Source organism: Babylonia areolata, chromosome 17 (assembly GCF_041734735.1).
Source record: "Babylonia areolata isolate BAREFJ2019XMU chromosome 17, ASM4173473v1, whole genome shotgun sequence".
Taxonomy (NCBI): domain Eukaryota; kingdom Metazoa; phylum Mollusca; class Gastropoda; order Neogastropoda; family Buccinidae; genus Babylonia; species Babylonia areolata.
In genome coordinates this window covers 16,191,007-16,205,197 of record NC_134892.1, presented here as the reverse complement: position 1 = coordinate 16,205,197, position 14,191 = coordinate 16,191,007, and the positions used below count along the sequence as shown (strand labels likewise).

General features: G+C 39.0%; 1 protein-coding gene across 1 annotated transcript in view; it reads right to left on the bottom strand.

The window, feature by feature from the left end:
- Positions 1-1,008: 1,008 nt before the first annotated feature.
- Positions 1,009-14,191, bottom strand: part of LOC143291681 (transforming growth factor beta regulator 1-like) — a 35,698-nt gene continuing 22,515 nt past the window's right edge. The window contains exons 8-11 of the mRNA XM_076601692.1: positions 10,197-10,343; positions 5,729-5,826; positions 4,344-4,570; positions 1,009-3,290 (exon numbers count right to left, since the gene is read on the bottom strand). Coding sequence (XP_076457807.1) covers positions 3,184-3,290; positions 4,344-4,570; positions 5,729-5,826; positions 10,197-10,343 — 579 coding nt within the window. The 3' untranslated portion in view covers positions 1,009-3,183. The remainder of the gene's footprint in view (positions 3,291-4,343; positions 4,571-5,728; positions 5,827-10,196; positions 10,344-14,191) is intronic.

Here is a 14,191-nt window from a genome sequence, read left to right as displayed (position 1 = left end):
AGCCACCAACCTCAAAGCCGGTTCCAGCCAGTTGCGTAAACTTAAACTTGTAATGAACCATAACCACTCAAAAACCACGGCTCCTCATCTCACCATCTTTCCCCAGATCTCTAACACCAAGCGGGCGCAGACGACAGGTTACAATGCTGTCACTACCATGACAACAAAACCCGGCGATGAACCGATCTACATTCCGTGCGGCCGTGAGCACTCCGAGGTGAGGATGCTCAAACTGCAGAAGAGGAAAGAGAGGTACAGGGACAGGGGAGGGGCCTGGAGTTTCCGGACCTGGAAAAGCATGCAGGAGCTGTCCAGGACCTCCTACTCCACCTGAACACCGTGTTCTTCAACACTGTGACAGACACTGTGCTCTTCCTTCAACACTGTGACAGACACTGTGCTCTTCCTTCAACACTGTGACAGACACTGTGCTCTTCCTTCAACACTGTGACAGACACTGTGCTCTTCCTTCAACACTGTGACAGACACTGTGCTCTTCCTTCAACACTGTGACAGTCATACACTGTGCTCTTCCTTCAACACTGTGACAGTCATACACTGTGCTCTTCCTTCAATAACTGTGACAGTCATACACTGTGCTCTTCCTTCAACACTGTGACATACATACACCATGCTCTTCCTTCAACACTGTCAGCAATGCAACAGTCATAAGCTGTGCTGCTTCCTCTTCATTAACATGCAAGTCAGACACAAAGTACACAGAAACACACACACTGCACGCACACACACATACATGCATGCACGAGTATACACACAAAAACACGCATTGAAGAAACAGATTAATGATTACAGAACTAATGCCACACATGGATTCACAAACAGCTTGCAAACAACTGCTTTATTTCACACAAGCAAACCAAACAAATCAACTTTCCATGAGCAAACATCATTTCTGAAATGACAAATGCAAATTATGCATTGAAATTGAATCAGAAACTCAAATGTTTATAACTTTGATAACATGCTGTGGATTTGCCATGAGAATACCACCCCATTCACCCCCTTTTTCACCCCAAACTCCATTTATATTTAATTTATCATGCGTATAACTGAACACATTCATTTCATGACTACACACACACACACACACACACAACACACACACACACACAGTGGAGTGATGGCCTAGAGGTAATGCGTCTGCCATGGAAGCGAGAGAATCTGAGCGCACTGGTTCGACTCACGGCTCAGCCGCCAATACCTTCTCCCCCTCCACTAGACCTTGAGTGGTGGTCTGGACGCTAGTCATTCAGACGAGACGATAAACCGAGGTCGTGTGTGCAGCATGCACTTAGCGCACATAAAAGAACCTATGGCAACAAAAACATTGTTCCTGGCAAAATTCTGTAGATAAATCCACTTCGATAGGAAAAACAAATAAAACTGCACGCAGGAAAAAATACAAAAAAAATGGGTGGCGCTGTAGTGTAGTGATGCGCTCTCCTTGGGGAGAGCAGCCCGAATTTCACACAGAGAAATCTGTTGTGACAAAAAAAGAAATACAATACAATACACACACACACATGCTCCAAACAAGCAAAAAAATCATTAAGATTTTTCGAGCGAAGCTGTTCGGTACACTGTACCCTATAAACACAACTTCCATGTTCTGGTCATAAAAAAACTTTCCTTTTAATACCTTGTCACAACTGCCAGCCTAGTTACCCAAAAGACATTATATGTTCACACATACACACTAACATATTCACACACACACACACACACAATCTTAAATCTGGCTGTTTTCTGTGTGTGTGTGTGTGTGTGTGTGTGTTGTATTGTACTGTACTACTTTTTGTCAAAACAGATATTTCTGTGTGAAATTCAGGCTGCCTCTACTCACACAACCACAGTGCAGCACCACCCAGACTTTTATCTTCTTTTTTTTTTTTCTGTCTGCAAGCAATTTACTATCATGGTGGATTTTTTTGTACAGAATTTTTGGCAAGGACAACTCTTTTGTTGTCATAGGATCTTTTACATGTGCTAAGTGCAAGCTGCGCAAGGGACTTTGACTTACTGTCTCATCCGAAACACTAGCACCAGACCACCACTCAAAATCTAGTGGAGAGGGGTAGGGGGGGATGTGAAAAATCCCGGTCCGAAGGTGACTCGAACCCATGGACACTTGGTTCCCAGTTGGGTGCATTACCATGAGGCCACCCCGAAAACAGAATGTGGCTGCCTGCATGGCAGGGCAAATAATCAAAAGAGTGATACACGTAAAGAAATGTTACATGTCGGTCTGAGTGTGTATGCATGACTGAAACTTGACTGAATGACACAGGAAACAAACAAATGAGCGCCCAATGAAGGCCGTCAGTCGGCTTTACCCAGGTGGGCAGCCTGTTGTGTAAATGACTCCGTGTTTGTAAGCCGCTTGGAGCCTGGTCTCTGACAGAGGATATGTGCTATAAAAGTGTCCATATCATTCATTCATTCTCAGTTTTGTGGACTGATGACTGTGATGACACTGGTTCAAGTCTCAAAAGAGGTTGGGTTGGTTTTTTTACGACTCTTGGTCAGTTCCTAGCCAGAGGTGGACGTGCTGTAGGGTGCACTGGATGGATGCTATTTGGGGAGTGTCGCTCACACGTCCTGACCAACACTGCAGGTGTCTGTATCTCTCAGCCTGTTTGACGCCGTGATATACATTGTATCTATGAGAGCACAGTCTTGTCAAGCAGTCCCCAGACCTGAACTAACCCCCCCATAGCAGCATCGTCATCATCCCCATCACCATTCATTACCATCAAAATGTAAGGAACAAAAAAATGGCACAAAATTCTGGAGCACATGAATAAAGAGTGAATAATAAATCCAAGGCCAGATGTTGTGTTCTTCCATAAGTGTATGAATGAATGAATGCATGTATGTATGTATGTATGTATGTATGAATGGAAGGATGGATTCAAGCATGTATGCATGCATGTATATATGCATGTATGTATGCATGGATGTATGTATGCTTGTATGTATGTATGTATGTATGCATGGATATATGTATGCATGGATGCATGTATATAGCTATGTATGCAGGTAGGTAGGTATGTATCAGACTCATGAGCCACTCCAGAACTGACAACAGTTTTGAACTGTAACCAGCCCACGTCGTCTTCCACAGTCCAACAGCAAGTGTGTGTGTGAGCAAGCCTTCAACCCTCACATCTGAGCGGAGAAGGGAACGCTGCCTTTGGTCAGCAGGGACCTCAGGTTGGTGGAGTGCTCAGTGGGCATCGCTGCTGAGAACGGCATGGGCTTCATTGCACCTGTTGGGAAAAAAAAAAAAAAAAAAAAAGATGAAACAAGAGTGGCAAGGCCTTCAAGACTCACTTGTGATAAATTAAGTCCCCTAGCATTAATTACAGAGTAATTTCCCTTTTTCACTATCTGCACCAAAACGTTTGCAAAATAAATAAAACTTCCATGCTTAGCAAAACAAGTTCCTGTTTGAACAAAAAATGATAATAATGACTCCTCTTTTGTTGTGTCAGAATAAGAGGTCAAAGTGCCAAGTGTAGAGAATACAAAAAATATAAATATAACAGTAAATGCAGTTTGCATATAATTAGGCTTCTTTTTTAATTTTTTTTGTGCCCATCCCAGAGGTGCAATATTGTTTTAAACAAGATGACTGGAAAGAACTGAATTTTTCCTATTTTTATGCCAAATTTGGTGTCAACTGACAAAGTATTTGCAGAGAAAATGTCAATGTCAAAGTTTACCACGGACACACAGACACACACACACACAGACAACCGAACACCAGGTTAAAACAGACTCACTTTGTTTACACAAGTGAGTCAATAAAATAAAATAAAATGATAGACAGACAACTATCAGTGTCACAGAGTGATACAAACAGTAATTCACTTTCAAATCCCCATTATTTTCTACATACAAATCCCAATTATTTTCCACTTTCAAATCCTAATCCTTTTCCCTTTTCAAATCCCAATCATTTTCACTTTTAAATTTCCAATCAACCCATGCCAATTTGTCAATAACTTTTCCAGACACTCTTCACATTTCACATATATATATATATATATATATATATATATATATATATATATATATATATATATATCAAAACCCTGTTGAAAATTCACAAACATTTAAAAACCCTGTTGAGAATTCATAAAATTTTCCTGTTCAAACTTCACAAACGTTTAAAAACCTTGTTAAAAATTCAAACACTTTTACAAACACTGCTCAAAACACACACACACATGCAACACCCCCCCACCCCCACTCACACACAAACATCACTCCCCCATACTCCCCCCCCCCCCCCCCCCCCGCCAACTCGCACCACCTACCAGCTTGCTGCAGCAGTCTGTGAAAGGCCTCCACACTGACGGTGGGATCATTCCTGCCCACTGCCACATTCTCGTTGGTCTCCGCCTTGTTGATTTCAAAGCGGATCCACTTGTAGCCAGAGCACTTCTTGGCACCGGGGCAGCTCTGGATCAGGTTCTGAATCACAGGATTCGTCAGACCAAAGAAATCCGCCCCGTGGCCCACCATGCTGACCACACTGGCGCCCCTGTACAGGTGTTACATACAGTTATGTAGAATGCTGTCAAATGCACACTTCCATAACCTGAAACACAACTTAACTTACCATCTACATCCTCAAACAATTTAATTTAAAAGTTTGTGACCTTAAACAATTTGACTTTCATGTAAATGACAGCAAACAATTTAAGTTACAAATCTTGACCTTACACAATTTCACAAAAAGTATGCAACCTCAAACCTCAAACCATTTAACATACAAATAAAAAATCTGAAACAACCTGAGTTACAAGTCGATGGCCTCAAACAACTCAAGTTACAAGTAAACAACCTCAAACAACTTAACCCTCTGCTCTCTGAAAGAAAAATCCCAAAAGAACTTCCAAATCCTGTGTTAAGGGAAGTAACTTCGCAATGAACTCACACATACCAAACAAACAAACAAAAATCATATCAAATAAGGCTTTATTCATTTTGTTGCAGAAAACACCTCACAATATGCAAAATTTATTATTTTACATACAACTGAATTGGAAATACTTTGACTGTGAAGAATGATTAAAAAAAAAAAAATCCTACATATTCTTTAAAAAGTCTCAATCTGTGTGTGCACAGAAGATTAAGAAAACTGAGTGATCTGTTAAGTGTGTGCTCAGGTTTTCATTCTCTAAATACTCAGCTACAAATAAAGATACTCTTCATAACAGTTACCCATGATTGAAGGCATCTGTAATCGACCATTCTCAGCCATTTTTGTCCCAAATAAAAATCAACCACCATAAAAATTCAGAGCTCAGAAACATCTCAACTGATCCACTTGCTTCAAACTTTAAAATGGCGGCAGTGGAAGGAAGTGACAACAGTACCCGCTGTCAGTGCATTATGGGACTGCTAAAAACGGAAGTGAAGGTAAATAAACATACACTGTGTATAGCAGGTCATATTGGATTATTCAGGGGGCAGAGGGTTAAGCAACATGCTGATGACCTCAAACCAATCAAAAGTCGACAATCTGAAGCAACTTAAGTTACGAGTCAATGACCTCAAACAACCGGAGTTATCAGTGGACGACAACTTCATACAATTTAACTTACAAGTTGAAAACCTCAAACAATTCAAGTTACAAGCTAATGACCTAAAAAAAAAAATTTTTAAGTTAATAAATTTGAGACACAGGGTCACTCACAGAGAACCGTTGATGGCCTGTAGAAGTTGCACGTGACACTCGTTGGGAGTTGACCCTCTGAACACCTGCTCAGTGCCCTCTTCTGGCGCGATTTCAAACTGTTCACAAACACACACCAGGCAGGTGAGATGCTAAAGATGTTCAGAGTGCCTTGAAAATACCTTTCTTAAAATCATTTTATTAAAAAGATTACAACACAAATATTTTTTGTTCCTATCCTGGTCAAGTCTCTAAATTTCCAGCTTGTAACAGTTCTCATATCAATGTAACATCAACAAAAATGATACACTTTTGGGAGCATTTTTAGTGAACAAAAGCATTGGTGCAAAACAAGAATAAACAAGAATATATAGCATGAGTAAGTTTGCTACATTCTGATTTTTCAAACTACAAGGATACCATACAAGCCTATTTTCTCAGTATAATTTGGTTCTTTCTGCTACCTGACTTAAAACTGTAGCAACAGGTGCAATAGCCGAGTAGTTAAAGCGTTAGACTTTCCATCTGAGGGTCCCAGGTTCGAATCTCGGTGACGGTGTCTAGTGAGTAAAGGCTGGAGAGTTTTCCGATCTCCCAGGTCAACATATGTGGAGACCTGCTAGTGCCTGAACCCCCTTTTTGTGCATACGCACGCAGAATATCAAATACGCATGTTAAAGACCCTGTAATCCATGTCAGTGTTAGGTGGGTAATGGAAACAAGAACATACCCAGCATGCACATCCCCAAAAGTAGAGTATGGCTGCCTACATGGCGGGGTAAAAACAGTTATACACGCAAAAGCCCATTCATGTACAAATGAGTGAATGTGGGAGTTGCAGCCCACTTACGCAGAAGAAGAAGAAAACTGTAGCAATGTTTTCTTTGCTCATTAAATGGTTGATAATAATAGTAATGGAAATTCATATAGTGCCTTCCAATGTTCAAGGCGCTTTAGAGTAACTGCAAAAAGTAACACCAAAGAAACAATACTATGGTATGGTGTATTATGCAAAATGATAACAACACATCACACACACATGCACATACACAACACACACACATACATATATACACACTCACAAACATACATGCACACACAGAGGTGACGGCACCCACACTCCCTCTCTCCATCCTCATGCACACACATCATTATACAGCCCAGTCATTAAGTGTATATGCTGAAATTGTGAAAGTGTAGCGTAATATCCCTGAGGCACGACTGACTGTGATCCTCACTAGAAACAGTGATTTGCATCTGCAGTCTTTAGATCAAACCACTGCTGTATAACTGAGTCCTGTTTGTACAAGAATGTACTCGTCGTTTGGTATTTCACACCCCCACCCCTCTTTTTTCCTCTCCACTTGCATATATGGATGTCTTTATTGTATGTATCAGACTCATGAGCCACTCCAGAACTGACAATAGTTTTGAACTGTAACCAGCCTATGTTGTCTTCCACAGTCCAACAGCAAGTGTGTGTGTGAGAAAGCCTTCAGCCTTCACATCTGAGCGGAGAAGGGAACGCTGCCTTTCATACGCCTACCCCTCTTTTTTCTCTCCACTTGCATATATGGATGTCTACTGTATGTTGTTTGTTTTCAACGCATGTTCAGAGCTGAGCAGAAGGGTGTGATTGCCTACCCCGTCGTAACTTTGGATTGAATTAAAAAAAAAAAATTAAAAAAAAAAAAAAAAATTCCATCTTGTAATTTACTGAAACGTTTCAGACACATCCCTTGATTATTTATGTGTCAAAACAAAGAAACCAAAAAACAACAACAAAAAAACAAAAACAAAAAAAAGAAGGAAAAAGTCACCCACCCTGTCACCACTCCCAACTCTTCTACAGTTCTCATCCTTTTTCCCTTTTGGGTTTTTTTTGGGGGGGGGTGTGGGGGGGGGGGGGGGGGGGGTCAAGGGTTTTATCATGTTCACTGTCTGACTGATAGTGTTGTTTTGTTGTTGTTTTTTTTTTCTCTTCTGTTCAGACTCATCACTCGCATTTACAACTATGTGACTGCTTTGTTTATCATCTTCACCGCGATGTACTGTTTGAAATGTAACACACAACGCACCTGTCAGTACAGATCAAACAGGCATCAGACAAAACAGAAACCATAACCAATCATCCTGAAAGAGAGTAAAATAATAATAATGAAAATATTAATAATGACAACAACAATAAAAATACTGATGACAATAAAAAAAACAACAACTACTACAACTACCAAAAACTACTCCTACTACTTCTAGAAATTACAATTAAAATACTACTACTAAATATATATATAAAGATAATAAAGGAACACTTCTGGTAATGAACTACTACTAACAAACTACTTAAGAACTACTATTACTAATATAAAAACATCATTACTTCAAAAACAAAAATACTACTACTACTACTACCACTTCTGCTGCCGTTACCACTACAACCACAATAATGAAAGTACTACTACTGTTACTACTGCTGCTGTCTCTGCTACAATTACTACTACCACCACTAAAGAACTACTACTACTGCTGCTGCTGCTACTGTCACTACTACCACTATGAATACTACTACTGAAAATTAATAACTCCTGTTTCTGCTGCTGTTACTTCTACTACCACTACTACTACTAGATTCAAGATGGCACTGACCAATGGCGACTCGGGGATAGCTGTCCTGTTTATTTTGTGTTTGATTCTTGATTACCGAGACTGATCTACCATCTCTAGAAGACATATATTCTTCTTCTTCTGCGTTCGTGGGCTACAACTCCCACGTTCACTCGTATGCATACGAGTGGGCTTTTATGTGTACGACCGTTTTTACCCTGCCATGTAGGCAGCCATACTCTGTTTTCGGGGGTGTGCATGCTGGGTATGTTCTTGTTTCCATAACCCACCGAACGCTGACATGGATTAAAGGATCTTTAACGTGTGTATTTGATCTTCTGCTTGCGTATACACAAGAAGGGGGTTCAGGCACTAGCAGGTCTGCACATATGTTGACCTGGGAGATCGTAAAAATCTCCACCCTTCACCCACCAGGCACCGTCACTGTGATTCGAACCCGGGACCCTCAGATTGACAGTCCAACGCTTTAACCACTCGGCTAAGATAAGATAAGATAAGATAAGATAAGAATAACTTTATTATCTCCAACTGGAGAAATTTGGTCAGGTGCATTATCACAACATAGACAAGTAAACAACATGGGGACCATAACTGTAAAAGCCAACAACAGCCCCAACAAATATTACGAAGATACAAATGTAAAAAATATCACGTACATCGTTTCATACATACATCCACACACTGCAGGTAATAACTAGTATTCTTAATGTAAAAACAGAAAGAATTAAGAAACATTATTTGAATATAATTATAAACATAGCCTACTATACTGCACATTGATTATAATAGACAGATAAGATAAGAATAAAGATGAATTGCGGAAAACCACAACCAGATAATCAGCACACACCCGCACCGCACCCCCCCCCCCCCACACACACACACACACACACGCGGATAACTTGATCAAACAAGAGTAATAAACATATGTTCTCAAATAAAAGCATTTCACATATTCGCTTTTAAAAACATTGCAATTAATTATTACATCGTAATTATCAAACAGAAATATATTTAGAATATGGACGTTAGCATTAGACATATTCATTGTACATTCATCCTGCATATTGCACATTATTCTTCCTACATATTGCACATTCATTATAACCAATTGTCACGTTTTAAGCTCAGTAAACACACACACACACACACACACACACACACACACACCACAACTAGAACAAGGTACAGCCTATCATGCACGGACTTTCACACGTCTCACATGAGAGTGCGCGCGCGCACACACACACACACAGTTCTCAAGAATTTAAAAGGTGGATTGAACTATTGCGCCCATCAGACATATATTATAAGCGGCTACTCAAAAAAGCAAAATCAATTAGCCAGGATGAATCACATCCAGCTTTGGGGATTTTTTAGATGCTCCCCTCTGGTCGACAGTACAGAAGTATAAGGACGAAAACCAATTGCTTCGCCGATAGCTTTTAACCCAAAGTAGTCAATGCCTTGTCTCTCGAACAAATCCAGTATGATAAATAGAATTGTGCAATCAACAACCATCTAACTGAAGATCTAGTCCTCAGCCCCATCCACATGTAATATGCAGCTTCTGTTCAAACGTGTGTGTGTGTGTGTGTGTGTGTGTGTGTGTGTGTGCAGTGCATGCATGCATGTGTGAGTATGCACAAGTTTTTATATTGATATGCACTTGTATGTATCCTAATTTCTACTGTATCTGTGTTTGTGTATGATTTTCAATTTATGTTCGTACATTGTTATGTACAATCCCCCCAAATATTCTTTGTGACCCCGGTACACTTGGTAATAAAGACATATTCTATTTTATTCTATTCTATTCTACTACTACTACTATAACTACTACCACAAAAAGAAAGGTTGTGACCTCAGGCAGGTCTCCACAGTCAGAAATCTTGCAGGTGTACAGACACTTTTCGTGGGGCCGGGTCATGCTGGCGTATACCCGGGTACTGCAGAAACCCGCTGGGTAGATACAGTCATGGCTGTTGAAGGTGTTGCGGTCCGGCACGATCTGTGCACACACATCAACACACACACACACACACATGCATACACAAACACAAACTGTGATCACTTAGTGCAGCATCTGGCGAATCATAATTACCAGTTGCTAGCCCTTCAATCTCTAAATGTAAAGCGAGATAAACTTCCTAAATTTGATCACTATTACTTTCCGCCATTACATCAGAAGGTGGATACCACTGAGAAAATCAGCACAGCTATATACATTCGAGAAGGGGTCAAGTACACTCCATGCCCCAGCCCCGTTCCACCAGATATACCAAATATTCATTCTTGTGCTGTAAAAGTCCAGTATAATTCTTCACTCTTAACTGTCATTTCTGTATACCTACCTCAGGGTCCAAATGACTTTAATACAGAGTGGATTCGAACATTACGGGCAGACCAGGACAAAAAAGTTCTCATCACGGGAGACTTCAATGCACACTCGCCATTTTGGGAGAAAGACTGCCAGTCGATCACTAGCAATCGTTTTATTGAAAACATTGTAGATACTTCTTTATACCTACTTAACGATGGCAGAATAACACGGATACCAGACAATCCAAGTCATAGAGCAACTGCCATAGATCTCACTTTAATCTCACCAGATCTGGCACCAATATGTGACTGGAATACACTGGATGACACTCTTAATAGTGATCATTTGCCTATTATAATAAGACTTGAATCTAAAATGCCTCAGTCAATAGATCCAAACGAGGATAAGATCCCAAAATATAATTACCGACATGCGAACTGGGATAAATTCACAAGTTTACTTTCATCGTTTCAAATTTGCAACATAAACGATACAGACATCAACAGTTTATATTCGACATTTACAAATGTAGTCATCACCGCTGCAAATGAATCTATACCCAAGTACAAATCGGTTAAAGATCATAAGCACTCTGGTAATATCTGGTGGAATGAGGCTTGTGAAGCAGCAAAGAAAGAAAAGAAGTCAAAATTCAAAATATACTTAAAAGTACAATCCATCCCAAATCATTTAGAGATGAAAAAGGCTAAAAATAAAGCAAATAGTGTTAACGCACAAGCGAAAAGGCAGTACTGGTCGTCTTTCTGCACAAATGAAGTTTTCAATCACAAAGATATGCAAAAGGTATGGGAAAAACTAAAATCAATGAAAAATGGAATATATTTACCACAATGCCCAATTAAACTGGACCATACAGATCTACCTTCAAATATTGAAAAGGCAGAAGTTTTTGCTGACATGTTTGGTAATCACAGTAGATTCACTGGTTTGTCAGAAGAAAATAGAAAGTTCAGAGAAAGCCAAGAGAAAAATGAAATATACCAAGGTTCAGAGAGCGTAAATCACCTATATATAAATAGTGAAATAACACCAGATGAAATAAAGGAATGTCTCTCAAATCTCAGCAGCAAAAAAACAGCAGTTGGTTTAGACGGAATTTCAAACGAAATGTTGAGACATTTGCCTGGAAATTTGACTGATTTCTTACACTTAATTTTAAAGAAATGTTGGTCTGATGGTGACATTCCTCTTGTATGGAAACAATCAATTGTTGTCCCAATACACAAACAGGGCAAACGCAGAACAGATAAAAACAGTTATCGACCGATTGCCTTAACATCGCATGTATGCAAACTAATGGAAAAAATTGTTCTAAAAAGACTTGTTCATTATTGTGAGAAGCATAGTGTAATTCCTGTAAACCAAGCTGGCTTCAGAAAAGGTAGATCCTCCACAGAACATCTAGTCAAACTGACTACACAGGTAAAGCAACAGTTTGCAAGGCGAAAAAACGTACTAGCGACTTTTTTTGATGTGAAAAAAGCATACGACCAAGTGTGGCACGCTCGACTTTTATATAAACTGAAAAATATCGGTATCACAGGCAACATGTATGATTATATCAGAAGTTTCTTATCAGATAGATTTATACAAGTAAGAATAGGAAACACCTACTCAAACCCCAGACAATTACATATGGGGTTACCACAAGGATCAGTAATTTCGCCAATTTTATTCAATATATTATTAGCAGATCTACCTAACAAGCTAGCTAAAGATACAGTCTTGGTTCAATTTGCTGATGACATTTGTTTATGGATGAAGGTGACAATGAAAAATAAAACGCCTACTAGGACACTGAATTACATAAGGAAAATATACCAGCGGGAACTTGATAAAATCAGCAACTTTATGACGGAAAATGGCTTATCATTGTCCTTAGAAAAAACAAATATGATGCTATTTAACACAGGATCAGACCCAGAAAAGCTCCCTGTGTTTACAATAAATGGTTCTATCATCAGATATACACAATATGTTAAATTTTTGGGAGTTTATATTTCTTCAAAGCTTTCGTGGAATTATCATATTGACTATATACTAAACAAAGCAAGAAAAGGTCTAAATTTCCTTAAAATAATTAGTAAACAGCACTGGGGGCAAGATACCAAAGCGTTGATATCTCTCGCAACCTCTCTCGTACGTTCACGCTTGACATACGCTCAAGAGGTATTTTTCAGTGCTCCACTGCATTTGTTAAAGAAGCTGCAAAGCATCGATTGTAAGGCTTATAAACTTGCTCTAGGTGTGCCCATTCTTACATCAAATTTAGGGACCTACAGAGAAGCAGGTGTTTTATCTCTTGATGAACAAAGGAAAGCTTCAGCCGCGAAATTCGTTATCAAATCTTTAGCATATGAAACCTTTTCAAAAGAAGAAGTTAATTTAAGTTCACAAAAAGATTTTGCTAAACGAGCTAAGACGATACAGTCTATGACATCCATCAATACATTTGCATCAGATATCATTAGTGCTACGGAATCAAGAGACAAGCAAATTGCAAAAATACCTACTTTTTCACCAGTCCCTGAATGGGAGCAGTGTAAAGCTACCTTTGACATGGATTATACAGATTTATCCAAGAACCAGTCACCATTTTTGTTAAAACCTGAAGTGCTCTCCCATATAGAAAATCAATATTCTAATTATCTAAAAATATACACAGACGGATCTGTTCTAGAAGATGGTAATTCAGGAGCGGCTTTTGTAATTCCTTCATTTAGATTAGAAAAATTATACTATATTGGTAGACAATATTCCATTTTCACAGCTGAACTTATAGCCATACTTATGGCCTTAAATTATATTTCAGACATTCCGAAAACTGTCAGTGAAATTCTATTATGTGTAGACTCGAAGTCAGTATTAAAAGCTATAGAATCTCCAAATTCAAAGAAGCGAATAGAGATGACAATGGAAATAAAACATATTATTCACCAACTGACAAAACAGGGCATTAAATTAACTTTCTGTTGGGTACCTTCGCACTGTGGAATATCTTCAAATGAGTGGGTAGACCAAGCAGCTAGAAGAGCAGCACGTAATTTCGAAGGCGCAATACAACTTGACATCCAGTTAGATCTACATGAATACATTAGTTGTATAGAAAATGTCTCTAGAAATCGATTTAAGAAATTACTTATAGATTCAAATAATCAATATTACCAATGTTGTGTAAACACAAAGAATGCAGCTAATCCCAAACATTTTCTAAATTTGACACCAGCAGCACATTCAAGACAAATTACAAGTCTAATGTATAGAATTCGTTTAAATGCCTTTCGTACAAAATTTTCTAAAAATATAAAATGTATATGCGGTAAGCAAATAACTGTAAGTCATCTACTCATTCATTGTCCGAGCATAAGACCGTTAATTCCTAAAGATGTAGTTGATGACGTTTCTTCCAATATTTCATTAGCCACTGAAAAGATTTTGAATGATTATTCATTGCTTAGAATGTTTTCGGAAATTTTAAACTCCAGTCCAGTTGGTATCCTCCTTTGATGTGTTAT